We start from the raw sequence: 18,505 nt of genomic DNA, 5'->3' as shown, positions 1-18,505 counted from the left end.
GTGCCAGCATGGAGAAGGTGCTCAACGAATGTTCTGATACCCGGCGTCTGAGCTGTCTCTAACCTGTCGTTATTCCCAAACCAAACCTTTGAAGTAGGCAAAAATGGAATGAATGCTTACTTTTCCGTTGTTTACAGCAGTTTGTTTTCACTAAGACCATGAAATTAAGAGTTATGAGGAAGTGGTCCTCATCCCCTTCCTCCCGACACAAGAGAGCAAGGGGAGCGAACTAGGGAAAGCAAGGCAGCGCGGTGGAAAAGGAAGTCAGGATGGTTGTTTTAAGTTTCTCAGCAGGAGGCAGGCCCTCCTGTAGTCTCACCAGCTGATCCGGTTTAGGGTTTTCTCCAGCAACACCTGGCAGCTCAGGGGCAGAGATTCCTACACCCGGCCATGCCATCATAGCCCTCCTCACGTGGTGCACCGTGCTCTGGTTATTTCTAGTTGTTTCTTGCCACCACTGGACCATGGGCTTCTGAAGACAAGGACTTGAGTCCTTGACCCCCCACCTCCCCAGGCCCTGGCACACCATCAGTGATTGATAAATGCTTGCTAAAATGAATACATAAATGGAAAAAATGTAAGGGGCATAGGGAAGTGTGGTTTACCGAGTTGGACTGGCAAGGCAAGTAGAACAGACAAGGGAGGTGCTGAGGGGCAAACAGCCCTGAGAGGCCTGGCTGCAGGTGCCAGGCTGGGGAGGGAGGCAAGCGACGCCAGCTCAGGACTGACGGCTGTGGAGCATTGCTTCTCCGCAGGCCAACTCTGCCCTGTGCTGCCCTGCTATCACCTGCCTTCCCAGGAGACCTGCGCTACTGATGATCGCTTCCCCTGGGTCTTTCTCAGAGCTTTCCTTTTGGCTTCTAAACATGCTTTAGTAGTTCTCATATTTAAAATAATCCTTCATCACCACCATTTACCTGTCTCCATTTTTTCACTGCCAAACTTCTCGTCTGTGCTGTTTCCATTCTCAATCTAGTCTGGCTTCCATTCCCTGTAATTCCAGGTCATCAAAGATTTGTAAGTCACTGAAACCCATGGCCTTTTTTCAGGCATCACACTTGACCTTCCAGCAGTGTCCAACCTTAATGGCCACTTCCTTCGCCTTCTTTAGTCTTTTCTCTTGGGTTAGAGAATATTGGAGTCTTCTGGTTTTCCACCTACTCTCCGGCTACTCCTTTTCTGTCTTTGTAGATACTTTTCCTTACCTGTAACCTTAGGGTTCTTCAAGACTGGGCCCTAGGTCTACTTGTTCTTTCTTCACTCTCTCCCTAAGTGACGAAATCTAGACCCATGGCTTCAGTGATCACCTAAAAAGAGATAAATTCCAAATCTGTAATCCAGCCCAGATCTCTTCTCTGAGCTCCAAGGTCCATTTATCCAGCTGCCCCATCTGCATTTCCTACCTGCCACTCGCCCCTCACCGTAACATGGTTTCTGCCTCAGCAGTTCACTACTGACCTCAATACTGCCAAGCCCGATGAACACATCTCAGCTTCCCTGACCTCTCCATGGCACGGACCACTGCCAGTCCTTCTCTGAAATTCTCCCTTCCTGTATTTTAGTCCTCTCTCCCAGTTGAGGACCATTCTCTTTTAGTCATCTTCGATGCTCTTATCTGCCTCTTGGGATACTGGTTTCTAAAAGCTGAGTAGGGGCGCCTGGGTGGCACAGCGGTTAATCGTCTGCCTTCGGCTCAGGGCGTGATCCCGGTGTTACGGGATCGAGTCCCACATCAGGCTCTTCCGCTATGAGCCTGCTTCTTCCTCTCCCACTCCCCCTGCTTGTGTTCCCTCTCTCGCTGGCTGTCTCCCTCTGTCGAATAAATAAATAAAATCTTTAAAAAAAAAAAATAAAAAAATAAAAGCTGAGTAAAACTAAAGCAGTGACTGACTAAGTAAAGGCAGACCGACGCCACATTAGGAGAAGCTGGCAGGATGAACATTAAGCAGCAGCTCAAGGATGCTGTCCAAACATTTTGGTTCTTGTGGAACAAGAGTAGTGAACCATGATTTGATCTTCTTGGTGGGTAAAATAAAGGCATAACGCTAGGAAGACAGAAATGAGTATCCTTCATCCCCTTTCAAAATACCCAAGAGGTTTAATTCCGTATTGAAAGTTTAATGTCTCAAAATGAATAGCTATCTAGTAGCGTTAATAAATACACTTAGCTTCATACTTGGGTGATGTTGGTATTTATTGATATCAATGCAAAACAAGCCAGGACTAAAAGTTGCTATTTGACAGGAACAAATATTGGTACAGTTTTCTTCCTGGAGAGGGTATGCGCTCAGATCATGAGACCTAAGATTAAAACAAAGACTGGATTGTCAAGAACCAAACAAGGGTTAAATTTTACTTATTAATATAAAAACTGCTAAAGGCAAAAGGAGATGTTTAAAAATACTCTTTATGCTAAGCTCACATAAGCAAACAAAAAATTAAAACTAATCCTAAAACTTTAGGACACAGGATATAGACACAACATGACTATTAAAATTTTTGTACAGGCAAAAATTTGTTATATCCTCCACTGTCCTTGTACTACAATTACATGCTTGTTGCATCTACACTACACAAAGTCAACAGGTATCACCAACAATGAATGTAACTAGATCTGAACAAGACTTCACAGTGACTCTGTTCCACTCAAATTAAGAAAATTCAATCCAGGATTTAACAGAACCTTGCTTTTAGAACCAGCTGTCTTTTTTCCCCCTCTTCGTGTCAACCTAATTAAGTCCTCACCTGACCTTTCCCGCCTGCAAATTGCAATGCATGTCCTCTCCCTCATCTTTATCTGACACTTGAAAATTAATTTGTAGGAACTGCATAAAAAATGAAATTGAACTTCCAACCTGAACCTGCGATCAGGTTCCTGCTTTGACGCAAAGAAAAAAAACATACTCCTCTGCAGTGTACCCCACCAGCACAGCGATCCCCTTTCTCTCTCTCTACTCCTTTGCCCTGAAGGCACTTCTGGATTGCTTAATACATGCTCTTTGGCTGCCTAGACAGTCAGGACACCTAAGGCCTTTTGGACTTATCACTCCTCTCCTCCTTCTTTTCTATGGCTAATACCACTTTCCTGCTTTTTTTCTATTGCCGAATCTCCAGACTTGGTGCTGTCATCAGGTGGACAGAGTCGATTTCGGCTTCGAGCTCCTGGTTGGTAAAGCTGCATTGCTGGGCGATCCTAAAATAAAATTAAATGTTAATGTTACAACATTGCTACTAAACGTTTACAGGGGATTTTCTGAGTCCTATGTACTGATATATACCAAAAACAACTCCTACAAGATCAAAAATGTGAGGGCACAGTCCCTAACAGTGTTGATGGTTAATTTGCCTCTAACTGCCCACTTCCTTTCCCCATCTCCAAATAAAAACAACCATTTTGTAAGTATTATTTTATATGCCTATTGTACGTTTTCAATAAATCTAGTTTTCTTAACCAACTCAAGATGAACTGAATTAGCTTGAATTTCCTTCACTTCAAAACCTCAGCCATTGCCTGTCTCTTCCCTATCAGTACATTGACTTTAACATTCACTACCACATAAGAAAATTTTAGGAGTAAAACAGTAATAAAGAATGCAAAGTCCTCCCTGAAATTATGAGCTCAGACCCCATGCAACTTGCCACAAACATGATTATTTCTTAATTCGTGTACAGCGACTTAACACCCCAGCCTGAGACTCTCTAGGTGGCATTTTAGATCTCAAATTCCTAAATAAGCCTCAATAAAGTCATCATGCACCTCTCAGTTCAAGTAACGTGTGTGGTTTATGACAGTATGGTCCTGGAAAACTTAGATGTATAGGCCCTTTTTAGAATTCAACAAAAAATTACATGAGCCTTCCTTACTCTTTCTCCCTGGTGTATGAAAGTTAGCCTTGGGGCGCCTGGGTGGCACAACGGTTAAGCGTCTGCCTTCGGCTCAGGGCGTGATCCCGGCGTTATGGGATCGAGCCCCACATCAGGCTCCTCCGCTATGAGCCTGCTTCTTCCTCTCCCACTCCCCCTGCTTGTGTTCCCTCTCTCGCTGGCTGTCTCTATCTCTGTCAAATAAATAAATAAAATCTTTAAAAAAAAAAAAAAAAAAAGAAAGTTAGCCTTAAAGCATTATTCTCAACTGAATAATTCCAGCAAAATGTTTCACTATTTTTATAAGATGAAATGTTGAAACGGGTTAAGATTCCTGCATAGTATTTAAAGAAATGGATGATGGGGCTCCCACTGTGCAAAGATGGAACAATGTAAACATCAACAAGGACAATAACTGATAATAACAAGTTGGAATATACCAAGTATTTCTAAATCCACAAATTATTACAGACAAAACAAACTCACTGGTTACCTAGAAGTGGCTGGGACACCAACTCATTACTCTGAATGCTGGTACATAAAGGGAAAGGATCAAGTGTTTATCCTGCCTTTCCTGTATAAACTGAATTTAAGGCAAAAAAATTTTTATACTAGATGGATCAGGCTTACAATACCTGAACCTGCTGATCAGTTGTTTTTTCAACTTTATCACCTTGAGAAATTTTGAGTCTATAGAAATGTTGCAAAACTTGTACAACGAATACCTAATACCCTTAAGATTCACAATTATGAACATTTTATCATGTGCTGCTTCTGCCTCTAGTGCTCATATATACATATGTTTACAGAACCATCTGCCAGTAAGTTGCAGACATCACGACCCTTCATCTTTAAATATTTCAGCTTGTATATCCGAAGAACAAGGACACCCTGTTCCATAACCACAACACAATTGCTATCGATCAGAACCTTACACTAGAAAGACACCCGTATGTCCCATGCTTCCTGATATGATACAGTAGGAAGTACACAAGACAATCTATAAAGGATTCTCTTTTTAAGATTTTATTTTTAAGTAATCTCCATACCCAACGTGGGGCTTGAACTCACAACCCTGAGATCAAGAGTCACATGCTCTACTGACTGAGCCAGTCAGGCGCCCCTCCATCTTTGAAGTATTCTTTCTTTTTGTTTTTTAAGATTTATTTATTTATTTATTTGAGAGAGAGACAGACAGTACACAGGGAGGGGCAGAGGGAGAGGGACAAGGAGAGAAGCAGATTCCACTAAGTGCAGAGCCTGATGCGGGGCTCAATCCCACAACCCTGAGATCATGACCCGAGCCGAAATCAAGAGTCTGATGCTCAAATGACTGAGCCACCCAGGCGCCCCAATCTATGAAATATTTTTGCCAAAAACGGAGTCTGAATATATTCGGGCCTAGAGGCGAGGAGCCACTTGTTTTTATGAATAAAGTCTGACTGGCACACAGCCATACTCATTCTTTTACATATTATCTATGCCTGCTTTCCTACAGAGCTTAGTGGTTCTAATAGAGACCATATGGCCAAGGGGGCGCCTGGGTGGCTCAGTCGTTAAGTGTCTGCCTTCGGCTCAGGGTGTGATCCCGACGTTCTGGGATCGAGCCCCACATCAGGCTCCTCTGCTAAGAGCCTGCTTCTTCCTCTCCTACTCCCCCTGCTTGTGTTCCCTCTCTCGCTGGCTGTCTCTATCTCTGTCAAATAAATAAATAAAATCTTGAAAAAAAAATTAAAAAAAAAAAATAGAGACCATATGGCCAAAAAGGCCTTAAATATTTACCATCTGGCCCTTCACAGAAAAAATCTGCTGACCCCTGCCCTACATATAACTACTAGTTTTCAAGTAAACAGAGAAGATAGAGAAACATGTTAAATGGTACCACAGGGATGTAATTAGCCCAACCAATTTAGAGCCGATAGGTCCTCAGGACAAACCGGTTTCTGTAGCAAATAAATGGCAGGAAAACAAAAGGAGGGGGGATTATTTAGATTAAAAGAGAGTTAAGGATACAATACAATTTGTGGACCTTGTTTAGAGCCTCTAAAGAAGTTATTAGTGAGACAACTGGGAAAAACATCTCAGTAGGTAGGACATTAAAGAATTAGTATTTTTTTTGGTATGAAAATGCTATTGGGGTTGTATTAAGAAAAAGAATCTGGGGCGCCTGGGTGGCACAGCGGTTGGGCGTCTGCCTTCGGCTCAGGGCGTGATCCCAGCGTTATGGGATCGAGCCCCACATCAGGCTCCTCCGCTATGAGCCTTCTTCTTCCTCTCCCACTCCCCCTGCTTGTGTTCCCTCTCTCGCTGGCTGTCTATCTCTGTCGAATAAATAAATAAAATCTTAAAAAAAAAAAAAAAGAAAAAAAGAAAAAGAATCTGTCTCTAATATTGATGTATTTAAAGAAGATGGTATGTCTAGGATTTGCTTGAAAATAATTCAGGGGCCCCCGGGTGGCACAGTCGGTTAAGCGTCTGACTCTTGATTTCAGCCCAGGTCCTGATCTCTGGGTTGTGAGATCGAGCCCTGCACTCAGTGTGGAGTCTACTTGAGATTCTCTCTCCCTCTCCCTCTGCCCTCCCTGCTCGTGCTCTCTCAAATAAATAAATCTTAAAAAAAAAAAAAAAGGAAAGAATCCAGGAGAGGTAGGGATCGGGTAGAGTAGAAAGATTGGCCATGAGTTGGTAGCTGTTGCAACTGGCTAATGGGTGTGTCCTATTCTTCTCCATTCTACTTTTGTGTATGTTTGAAATTTCTACAATGTTAATAAAAGGACCCAACTGAGACTGAAAAAGTTGCAGATAGTTCAACTTCCCCTTTAAAAAGTCTGTCATAAACAGGGAGCTAGCCCTTTCCTTTACACTTGCAGAACAAAAAAAAATCCTCATGAAAATAGATATAACGAAAAGCAGCACCTTGTTTCTTATGCGATCTCTCTTAACCACTTCCTCTTTCTTTTCAGTTTTTTCTGAGCTGCCTACTGATTCTGTACTTTCAGTCTTCTTTCCTTTATCCCGAACTGCTTCTTTCTCTTTTTTCAATTCTTCTTCCTTTCTTTTAAAAGCCTTCTCCTTCTCGTAGCGCTCCTTCTGCCTGCGGCGCTCCTCTTCCTGCCGCTTCAGCCTCTCCCTCTCCCTCTCCCGCAGGATGCGCTCTTGGTCTCGCTCGTAGTCCCGCTCCCGCTCCCTGTAGTCTCTGCCACTGTCCTCTTCGGGCCTGCACGGGAAACAGATCTGAGCTGGCACCCTCAAAGCCGGTCTAGTCACACGTGCACGAGTGCTCAGATTAGGACTTGGTCACTACAGTGAGGTGGCACTTTCGGAGCAAAGTAAAAAAATACTAGCGTTTTGAAAAACAGTTAAAAAAAAAGCACACGCCAGAAGTCATTCGCCCAGGTTAAGATGCTAGAATATTTGAAACCTTTCCTCCTTATCCCCCTACCCCTCATAATTCAGGCTTGAGTCTGGGACGTGGCAGTAAAACTAGCACGCAGAAACACGTTGAAAACAAGTGTACCAAAGAGCCCTCAACCACTGACCTCTTAGGCTTTTCATCTTTAGGTTCGCCATCAGAGCGCTTGGGCAGTGTACAACTCTGCCCACTGGCTCTTTCATCATTCAGATTCTCTTTGTCCAGTTTCTTGGCTTTTTCTCTTTTATCTAATTCTTTTTCATCTCCTTTTTCTGGCTTCTTGAGTAGCTTTAAAGAGAACAAATTTGTTCTTATTTTGAAGCGTAGGACATTCTCTTCTGCTTCTCACAAAGAGAACAATATACTAAATATTTTTAAATCTAGGCTATAGAAGGCCTCTTTCTGCAGGTACTCTTAAACTTACAGGTGAATAACTAGTGCATAAGAGCAGTGATTGACTATAAGGATGCTATTAATGCGAAAGTGTTACCCACTCAAAGTGGTTTAATCACTTGTGGCAATAGGATCAAGACTCCTTTGGCTTTAGATGGGGCAACCTTTCAGTGAACATTTCCAAGTACGCCCTCTGTAGCGAGCAAGCATATCGATATAACTTGATGAGAAAATATGCCACAAATTTAAAATGCTAGGCAGATTACTACTGGACTATTTTCTTGTAGTACTTGGAATGACAAATACCTTTGTCACCAAAGGAGAGATCCATTGCAAGAATAATTTTGCCTTGAGCCTGAGAATATCATACTTATGATGGTACGATCATAATTTTCATTATTTGGTTTAAAAACCCAAAGACCTCATAGAACAGTGAAGTTCCATCTCTACTAAGTAGGAACTCTGCTCAATGTCACATACATACATATATATATGAGACACACATATATATGACAGAATGCAATTCTCAAATAAACGTGCTTTATAAAGTCCAAATTGCTAACAAAATAGTTTCTTTCTCACACCACTGCCACAAACCTCTCTAGAATACCCCCAAGCATTGGATATTCAGAGAGATTCTTTGGCAAAAGAGAAGAATTTCAAGTCTCAGAGTGAAGGCATCATACAAAGTTTCATCTCAGGGTGAAGGCATCACACACAAGTCACCAAGCAAAAGGCAAAGCACCACAAGACTTAAGCACGAAGTATTTTAGCACATAGCCACTGCAAATGGCGAGTCCAAACTGGACACTGAGGAGGCACCAATGTAAAGTGAGGGTTCCATGTGCACGTTTCATTGGAAGTGTTCTTATTTTTCTAATGAACATCTTTGTTAGAAGCCAGGATGTTCATTACTGTATTAAGAACATTAATGAATGTTTCTAGTCTGGCTGGCTCTACCTTCTGCCTTGCTGATGGGAATAGCAAGTCAGGTCACTTGTGGCATGGGAGAGAGAGAGATCACTAGAAGGAATTAAGATGGGAACCTTTCCACCCCACTGCCAAGCTCCTTACCGCCAATAATGAGCCCGGGAGAGCCTTGGGGGAACAAACCCTGGCCACGTAAACTGCTTAATTTTGAGGAGGTAAAAGGAGGAGACCCCGCCACCATCTCTGTGACATTTAGTACTAGGTACTAGTACTTCCCCGGGAAGTTTGTGGAGCAAGAGCTGCCTAAGCCATGCCCTCAGAAGGGAAGCAGTAAGGCTGGGATTTTTCTACAAGTTTTCCCCTTCCTACATGCAGTGTGTTAATCAGAATCTGCCACTCACAGATTCCCAGGTAGAGGAAAGAAGGTAACGTGGAGAATCATGTGAGAGGGGAAGCATGTGATACAGGATATCTATCCCTAACACTCCCACAAGGCAGCCAGTCAGGAGAGGCACATGAAGAGCAAGAGCTATTCAGGCACGGTTGTCCTCTAGCTGTATATTGTTGAAGCTTCTGGGTACCCAGCAGAGCATCAGGAAGTCATCTGGGCTTCCTTCTAAAGTAGAATTTAAAATGACTCAGATTTTAAGAAGACTCAAGTCAGTCTGAAGGAGTTTTCTACAGGTATCACTACCACCACCACCGAAAGGACTTATTATCAACTAAGACCTGTGTGTGTGACATGATACTAGGTGCTCTGTATCATGTACTTGGTCCTTACATTTTTCTGATTCACAGCTTGTAACAGAAACCTGTGTACCTGAAGACAGTGGAAAACAAACAGATGAGGCAACTTCATGTATCAAATATGAAGGAAAAGCTGAATAAAACCCACAATTCATGCCAGCCAGCCCTAAGCCCTTACTTATGAAGAACTGAGAGAATAATCATCCAAACATTGAACATTCTCAATGATAAAAATAACGCAGATCTTCACTGAAGAAATATCATGTAAATTACTTAATCTGTTTAAATTATCTCCGATTTTAAAAAATAATACTATTAGCCTTAGAGGAAAGATTCCTATCGGTTCACCTCCTCCCCCCAAAAAAAGACAACAACAAAACCAAAAAAACTATATTCACACCAACACAAGATGCATGCATATTTAAAGAAGTAGATACATGCAATTTTTAGCAACATGCGGTCAGTTTATTTTCATACCTTAATCTTTGGTTCATCCTTTAATTTGTCCCTTTCTGGAACTCTGTCTATCTTCTTTAGCTTTTCTATATCTTTCCTTTTTCGCTTTTCTTCTTCTTTCCACTTTCTCCTCTCTTCTTCTCTTTGTCTTTTCCTTTCTATTTCTCGCCTCCTTCTTTCTTCTCTTTTTTCTTCTCTCATTCTCTGGAAAGAAACATCAACATAAGCCTTCAAACAAGATAATTATCACCAAAAACTTAATCCCAAAGGAATGGTGAGCACCCACTAAACTGGATCGTCTTTCCTTCCTACTTTCTACAAAGTGGCATCCTACCATTAACCCCCTCCCCACCCCATTGTGAATATGAGAACAAAGACCAAGGCCTGCTAGTATCAGAGTCTCCCACCGTTGCCTTGCTATATTTCCAGAGGCTTTCACAAATTCAAGGGAGTGTCTCTGGAACAAGCTAAAGACTCTCTCTGGGTTTGCAGAGTGAATCCTTGGTCCAACAACCAGACTGAAGAAGAGGGCCAGAGAGTAAGGCCAACAAGCCAAAACTTTAAAGAATAATGGTGGAAAAAGGAGCTATTTCTCCTCTAGGATCCCAATGCTCGTATGTTTACAGACTATGAACGAATGAAATAAAAGTATTGAGAGAACTATAAAAACAAAAGGTTTACCTGCTTGTTTTTCAGGAAGCTCAAAAGTGGGGTTGTCTTTTTAGCTACATAAATGTAAACAGATTATTAATAATACTTATCAACCCCTAGAAAGGATTCCATTTTCTGACATTCCCTGCCAACCACCCAAGGTGGGAAAAGTATACCCCTTAAAATAGTTCACAAGTATGTTATCAGAAAGAAGTTTCACAATATTCTACTTCAATTCTGAGGATTTAAAATTTTTTAAAAAGTGAAGAAATTCAAATTAAAACAGTTTCTTAAAAGAGTAATTCCCAGTGTCAGTGAGAATTGAGTGCAAAGGACATTCTCTTGTTTACAGATGGGACTATAAATCTGTTCAACTGGGAAGAAACTGGAAGAAGGAGCTAAAAATATCTAATCTTTTTGACCCCACAATTCCACTTCTGGGAATTCATTCTAAAGAAATTATCAGATGGCCTTATACTCTGCATCTATTAATAAAAACCGTTTTAGGGGTGCCTGGGTGGCTCAGTTGGTTAAGCGTCTGCCTTCGGCTCAGGTCATGATCTCGGGGTCCTGGGACTGGACCCCATGGGCTCCCTGATCAGCAAGGAAACTGCTTCTCCCTCTGCCCCTCCCTCCGCCCCCCCCAACCACTCGTGCTCTCTCTCGTGCTCTCTCAAATAAATGGACAGATAAAAATCTTAAAAAAAAAAGTTTTAGGAGAATATGTAATTCGATTTTCAATATTCTGAATAATGCTACCTAGTCTTGTAATTAATTTTTAAAAAATGTTTTGGGTTTTTTTGTTTTTAGAGAGAGAGAATGAGTGGGGAGGGGCGAGGGGAAGGGAGAGATCTTAAGAAGGCTTCATGCTAGGTGTGGAGCCTGGTGCAGGGCTCGAACTCATGATCCTGAGGATCATGACTGAGCCGGAATCAAGAGTCGGGATGCTTAACGGACTGAGCCACCCAGGCACCCCGCCTTGTAGTTAGCTTTTTGAAAGCATACATCCTTTGGATAAATTCCTAGGAATGGAAATCCTGGGTCTGAGGCTTTGCTTATGTTTAGAGCTGATGGAGGAGTGACCATTTATTACTACAAGGGTGACAATTTACTACTAGAACATCCAAACTAGACTTTCTCAAGAAGTTTACAATTTTGCAGTAACTAATTTCATCTTTTGATATTTTCAAAATTTTTTCAGGAATGTGAGCTGCTTGTTACTAGAAAATACCAGTTGATCTTCAAAGGCTTACCAACATCTAAAGGTCCCATGAGTCTTCAGACTTTTTCTACTTATATTTATGTGGCATTAAAATAGGTCACAGAGAATTTTCCCCATCTTATGAATGCATTTACATAACCCTGTGAGGCAGGGACTATCTGCATTTTACGGCAGAAGAAACAGAGTCTCAGAAAAGTCAGTGCCTTCCCCATGGTCACACAGCTAGCAAATGCCAGAAGTAGGAGTCAGACAAGTCTTCAGAGGAAAAAGCCATTGTCCTTAATTCCTGTTGCCCACTTACCTATTAATTCTCTATTTTTGGCTTCTATTTCCTCTAGCAGTGTCTCTGGAGTAGATGTCATTTTCTCATTATCTGCAGCATAACTTTCCAAAAATTTTCTATATTCTGGATCTAAATCATTGTTCAAGTAAACAGAAAATATAGACTTTAAAAAAAACTTTCTACATCATGGAAGATTAAAAATAAACCTAAACATACCCACTAGACTATTTAGGGCTTTATTGGTCCCTTACTCTCAGAACTCCTATTCCCTATACACACTAAGGGAGTCTGGTGTAACATGGAGTCAGGGATAATTGGACACCACAGGAATGTTAAGTAGTTTGCTTTTAAAAATCACTGCTCCAACTGACCCAAAGTCACACTTATGTGAGAACTAAAAGTTGTAGTTATGGGACCTTCACAGCATTATAGACAGCATGTAAGCAATTCCTGTATGGGTATACCTTGTTTTAAGTAAACCCAACATATGAAAATCAGATGTTCCAGAAAGATAAACTGAGGTCCTAGATGTTGCACTGGAGCTGATGGTAATTCCTGGAGTTGTTTTTTAGATGCATCTGACAGCAGAAAGGGTAACACATCTGAGTCATTCCATTGCTTGTATTTGTGGAGTTTCTACGCACTGTGGAGCATGTCGCTGATCTAGTCTCCCAGATGTCAATTTATGGCATAATCATTAAGTACCTGTGTGTTGAATCTTTTCCATGTTTTCTTTATAAAATACCCACTATAATAAACAATGGAAATCAAACTAGGTGATTGCAAAATGTCAGTCAGATATAAAATATTACATCTAAGTCTTTATCTAACATAACATTATACAGAGCTCAAAATCTGGATCCAGTTTACCCCACATGGCAATTATTCTAGTTTTCCAGTTCCTCTATTCCAGTTCAGTATAATTACTATGTGTGCAGTTAGTTGCATAGTCAAAGCCTAAAAAAAATAGGCCACTTCAGCTACTTTATATTAAGTTACTTGAGTTACTTGAGTATAGAAATTTTTCCATCCCAGCTCTCAATGATAAACCTCTTTATAAAAACAGAAACCAAAAAAATCATCATAAAACAGTATGAGACCTTAAGGAGTTGTATTTTGATACATCTCATTTTTCCCCAGTGTCTTCTAATCAACAAACCAAAGGTAATTTACTGCTCAACAGTCAACAATATATTGCTTGATGGTGGAGGAACGAAATGGCAGTAGCCGGAAGAGTGGGAATTCTACAGGAAACCCACTTCCATTCTAACGATTAAACAAAGCTTTCATCAGTAAATTACATTTCTCATGAATTTTATTCCATATGTTTTCCTACTTAAAAGACTGGAATCCAATTAATTCCCACAAAGACAGTATTTTTAAAAAACCCATGGCAATAGCATTACATAACTAGAGCTATACTGTACCATCATCGATAGTCCCAACTTTGGTATCTCTTTTCTTAGTCTTCTTTTTTGCAGCTTTTTGAAAAGGTGCAAATTCTACTATAGCAGGATATTCCTGACCTGTTTAGAAAAAATACCACACTTGCTATAACCAAAAAAAGTCAAAAAGTGGATACAAGAGTCAACCCACCGCTCTCTAGGCCTCCTTTGATGGGAGTCATCTGAATAGGCCCTCCCAATGGGCATAAATCACATGGGCACAACTAAAATCAATGTGTTACCAAAGGAGCCCCAAATTCACACTGATAACATAATGAAAAGATATGGCAGGGAAGTAAAATATTCATTTAAATTCAACTTCTAAGTGTGTTATTTTGATTTGTGGGGGAAAAAATCTACAAATCAATTTTCATTTAAAAAATACATCAGAAATCTCTAGACTAGGCACAATCTATAGAGATACAGAGAAGATCAGTGATTGCTTAGAGCTGGGGCATAGTTGGGGGAGAGTGGGGAATGACAGCTAATGAATATGGGGTTTCTCTATGGAGTGCTGAATGCATTCTAAAATTAGATTGTGGTGATAGCTGCACAACTCTGTGAATATACTAAAAACCACTTTAAAAAAGGTGAATTTTATGGTGTGTGAATTATACCTCATTAAAGTGGTTATTTAAAAAATACACCAGGAGACACCAAAAGCACAGGCAATTCAAGTGAAAAATAGATAAACTGAACTATATCAAAACTAAGAACTTCTGTGCATCTAAGGACAAAACAGAGTAAAAAGGCAACCTACAGAACGGGAGAAAATATCTGCAAATCATTTACCTGATTAGGGGTCAATATAGAGAATATATACAGAACTCCTACAACTCAGTAACAACAAAAAAACCCAATTAAAAAATGTTCAAAGGCCTTGAATAGACATTTCTACATAGATGATATACAAATGGCCAACAAGCATACGAAAAGATTAAAATATTACCTCACTAATCATTAGGGAAATGCAAATCAAAACCACAATGAGGTATCACCTCACACCCATTAGAATGGTAGCTATTAAAGGAAAAAAAAAACAGAGCATAACAAGTGTTGGCAAGGACATGGAGAATTAGAACCCTCGTGCATTACTGGTAGGAATGTAAAATGGTGCAGCTGCTATGGAAAACAATATGGTGGTTCCTCAAGAAATTAAAAATAGAATTACCATATGACCCAGCAGTTCCACCTTTGGGTATATATTCAAAAGAAGTGAAAGCAGACTTGAACAGATCTTTGTACACCCACATTCATAGGAGCATTATTTACAACTGCCAAAAGGTGGAGGAAACTGATGTCCCTCAACAGAGAAATGGATAAACAAAATGTAGTGTGTGCATATACACACAATGGACTATTACTCAGGCTTAAAAAGGAATTTCTGACACACCCTACAACATGGATCAACCTTGAGAACATTATGCTAAATAAATAAGCCAATCTCAGAAAGTCAAATACTATATGGTTTCACTCATATGAGGTACTTAGAATGTCAACTTTATACAGAACGATGGTTCATAGAGATAGAATGGTAGTTGCCAGGGGCTGGGAGGAGGGAGAAATGGGGATATGGGATTTATTGTTTAATGGGTATAGAGTTTCAGTCTTGCAAGATAAACAAGTTCTAGATATTGTTGCACAACAGTGTGAATGTACTCAACACTACTGAACTATACACTTAAAATGGTTAAGATGGTAAATTTTATGTGTATTTTACCACATTTAAAAATGTAAACAAAAAAATGAATCAGGTAATGATATATGCAGTAACACAGATGAATCTTGAAACTATGCTAAAAGAGGCAGTCATAAAGGCTACATATTATATGATTCTGTTTGTATGAAATGTTCAGAAGAGGGAGAAGGGGAGATGATTGCTAATGGTTACAGGATTCTTTTTGGAGTAATGAAAACATTCTGGAATCACATGGTGGTGATGGTCTTACAACTTTGTGAATATACTAAAAACCACTGAATTTTTTGGTGAGTTACATCTCAATACAAAAAACCAAGTGACTGCTGGAAAATGAAAATACACCAGATCCCTGCTCTAGAATAATGTCATAAAAGGTATAAAATACTATCATTGGCATGTAGATGTAAGCCAGAATAGAATAAGTAGAAATGACCAGAAGGCATCACAAAGCGATCAGGGAGGAAACATGATTTTGTAAATCCTAGTGAATGCAGAATCAGATTAGCTTATTAACTGATCTATTTGAGAAGGAATAGATGAACTAGACTGAAGCAGAAAGAACTGTGGAAGAGAGGCTGAAAAAAACAAAAACAGAAGTGAGGTCAGGCTCTGAAGGACTCTACCAGGCTAAGGAATTTGGACTTTTTCCCCCTGCAACTGCTATCTTTAATCAGTATTTTCAAAAACATTAATTTCACGGCAATATAACAGACTAAGTTACACAAAAATGAAAAAAGAAAAGGAAAATTCTGTAAGTTTAGAGACAGTGGTTGTCTAAACATTAGGAGGGAAGGACACAGTGTGAAAGTATTAGTAAGCAGATGAATAAGATATTTAAAAACAATAAATTGACAAGATTCATCACGTGTTTAAATATAAGGGTAAGAAGGAGCGGAAAAAGTTAAAACACAACTCAAATTTTCAGGAACACATTGCTATCTACTGGAATAAAGTTGGAGTGGAGAAGTAACTGCTTTTGGTGGGGAAAGAGGGGCAGGGATTAATAAAAGCTGGTCAAACACAGTGGCAATCCTTCAACTTTTACTGGCATATTCCCTGACAAAGATTTCATTTTTATCAACTCTGAAGTAATACCGAGAAAAAGCCCAACAAAAAGACACGTCATTTACCTATGATCACAAAGCCAAAAGAAAAGTGGTAAATGGCACCTTGGACATTTTCTGGCTAAATGTTGCAAGTGGCAGATAATAAATAAAAAGAGTTAAGGCTGAAGTTTTTCTTCCCTATAGACTCCTGGATACAAAGTGGGAGATCATCAAGGTCGATGTTTTAAGTACAAATACAAATTAGAAAGATGAACAGTATTCTTACTGGGAATTACTGGCTTAAAGGATTTAAATTAAAATAAATAAATGTTGGTCCTTGAAGCAAGATGACATGTAAATATTTAAAATGTGTTGTACAAGTTCAAAGAGTCATTTATCAGTATTACTGCTAAAATTAGTAAATAGTCAAAACAACAGATCATCTAATCCAGGGCAAAAAAAAAATTGCCACAGGAAGAGAAAACAGTGGCAATTTCATTCCGTTGATCAAACTACAGAAGTAACAGGTTAATAAAAATACCCAAGGGCTGTGAAAAGTCACACATCTGTTTATAAGACTGCAGTAAGCTCAGCAAATGTGTAAAACTCTTCAAATGTTGCACATTTTATCACCCAGAATTTTAGAAAAGCTATGAAGGCATTGAGAAAACACTGTGATACACACATTGTCTTAAACATACAAATGACAAAGAAACTCCCCTTCAGTGACAAGGACTCACCTTTATTGTCAAGGAATACATAACCATCAAAGCGATCCCTGAACAAAATAATGTCCTCTTGGTTTTTAAAGTTGATGTATGCTCTGGCATACATATGAGGATACAGACTGCAGAGAGGAAAGCAATTATGTAAATGTGCTTGCAGGTGTCTGGCTGAATTACAAGTATGCATATATTAAAGAGACAGGTTCAAAAATCAAATGGAAAACAGTAGGATAAAAAGAATGGAAGAAAATTTTTCATTTACCCCCGCCCTCTTTTATTTATTCATTTTACCTAGTATCATTAGAAAAAAACTCAAAATAATCATGCTCTGGCATAGGCTGAAGATGTTCCTGAAGCTGCTCCTTGGTCAAAGTGGGAGGTAATCTCCGAATTACCACCTTAAGAAATGAATAAGGAAAAATAAAATTAGTACAAATCATTTTCTGTCATACCTGAAAGACTCACTGTCCCTGAAAACAGATGGTCTTTAAAAGATGAGCTCACTCATAAAAACCCAGAAGAAAATTATTCTAGATGCTCAGAATTAGTCAAACGTAATAATAGTGCTGTTTTATAAACTCTTAGAAATGAGAACTGCATGGAGCAAGAAAAATCTTAGGTTCTGTTAAACGGAAGCCCCACAGTTCACTTGGTTTTCGCATCATTTTCTAGCACCCATTTTTCAATAGATGTATTAGCAAGAAATTAGTAGGCTAACCCTAGTCTTTCTGGGTGCCATAAACATTTGACTTATTATCTCCCTACCACATCCGACACATCCTAAAACAAAAATCCTTCCTCATTCAGCGTTAAGAATTCAAAACTCTAAGGAATACTAAAAGTTTCCTCGTTGCTCCCCAAATAGGATGAAACTGACCTGGCCCCCCGACCATTAATCCCCCCACTCTCACTCAACTCGCCTCCTTTAATACTCTTTATCACAAACTCCCCCCACCCCTGCTGGCCCCTTCACTATTTAATAATTCCCCCCAATTAACCTTTGAATTCCTCATTCTCTTTACTATCGATCCCCCTCCCACTATCGTCTCACAGCTCTGACCTAAACCTCTCGTCTGGGAATCCCCCCTTTTCCCTCACTCGCACCCCGGGACTTGGCCGAAAGGGGCTCCCCCCACCCCATCTTGGACGAATGGATGAAGACAGGGTGACGCGATTTTCACTCAGGTGAAGAAACAGAAGCGCAAACTGGGAGAGGAAGAGGGCAGCCCCATTCCCAACCATCCTCGCGGGTGGCGGACCCGTCCCGCCCTCTCCCGGGCCAACAGCCGGCCAGGCACCTTGCTCAGCGCCTCTTTCTTCTCCTTATTTCGATCCTGCTTATCTTCCCCTTTGGTGCCGTCCCCCGAAGCCCCAGCGCCGCTGCCTGCGGCCCCCGGGGGAGTCAACAGGGTTACTCGCTTCTCTTTAGGCCTATGCTCCTTCTCCTCCTTCATGGCCACGGCTTCGCTCCTCACAGCGGCTGCCCGGCCTAAACGCCGCTACGCCGGGCACCTACGACGCCCGGCCCACTCCGGTCAAGCTCCGCCCCCAACAAACGCCCCTAGTGATAAGCCAGGCCCCGCGTTCCATTGGGCCCCGCCAGGATCTCGCGAGACTTCAGGGCACCAGGCT

General features: G+C 40.6%; 1 protein-coding gene across 2 annotated transcripts; it reads right to left on the bottom strand.

Annotated features, from left to right (window-relative positions):
- Positions 1-2,176: 2,176 nt before the first annotated feature.
- UPF3B (UPF3B regulator of nonsense mediated mRNA decay) lies at positions 2,177-18,416 on the bottom strand. Of its 2 annotated transcripts, XM_045787449.2 has the most exons (11): positions 18,172-18,416; positions 17,165-17,271; positions 16,889-16,995; positions 13,386-13,484; positions 11,977-12,087; positions 10,484-10,527; positions 9,824-10,006; positions 9,381-9,419; positions 7,404-7,564; positions 6,781-7,081; positions 2,177-3,193 (listed from the first exon to the last, which is right to left on the bottom strand). In XM_045787449.2, the coding sequence occupies exons 1-11, from the start codon at positions 18,325-18,327 to the stop codon at positions 3,044-3,046; spliced, it is 1,458 nt and encodes a 485-aa protein (XP_045643405.1). In that variant the 5' UTR covers positions 18,328-18,416; the 3' UTR covers positions 2,177-3,043. The 2 variants fall into 2 exon arrangements, with proteins under 2 accessions (XP_045643405.1, XP_045643406.1); XM_045787450.2 differs by lacking the exon at positions 9,381-9,419 and having other exon boundaries at positions 18,172-18,414.
- Between the last annotated feature and the right edge of the window lie 89 nt (positions 18,417-18,505).

The sequence above is a fragment of the Ursus americanus genome, chromosome X (assembly GCF_024610735.1).
Source record: "Ursus americanus isolate L20-20 chromosome X, mUrsAme1.1.p, whole genome shotgun sequence".
In the NCBI taxonomy this organism is placed as follows: Eukaryota; Metazoa; Chordata; class Mammalia; order Carnivora; family Ursidae; genus Ursus; species Ursus americanus.
Note: the sequence above shows the minus strand (reverse complement) of the source record. Positions and strands in the feature narration are given on the sequence as shown.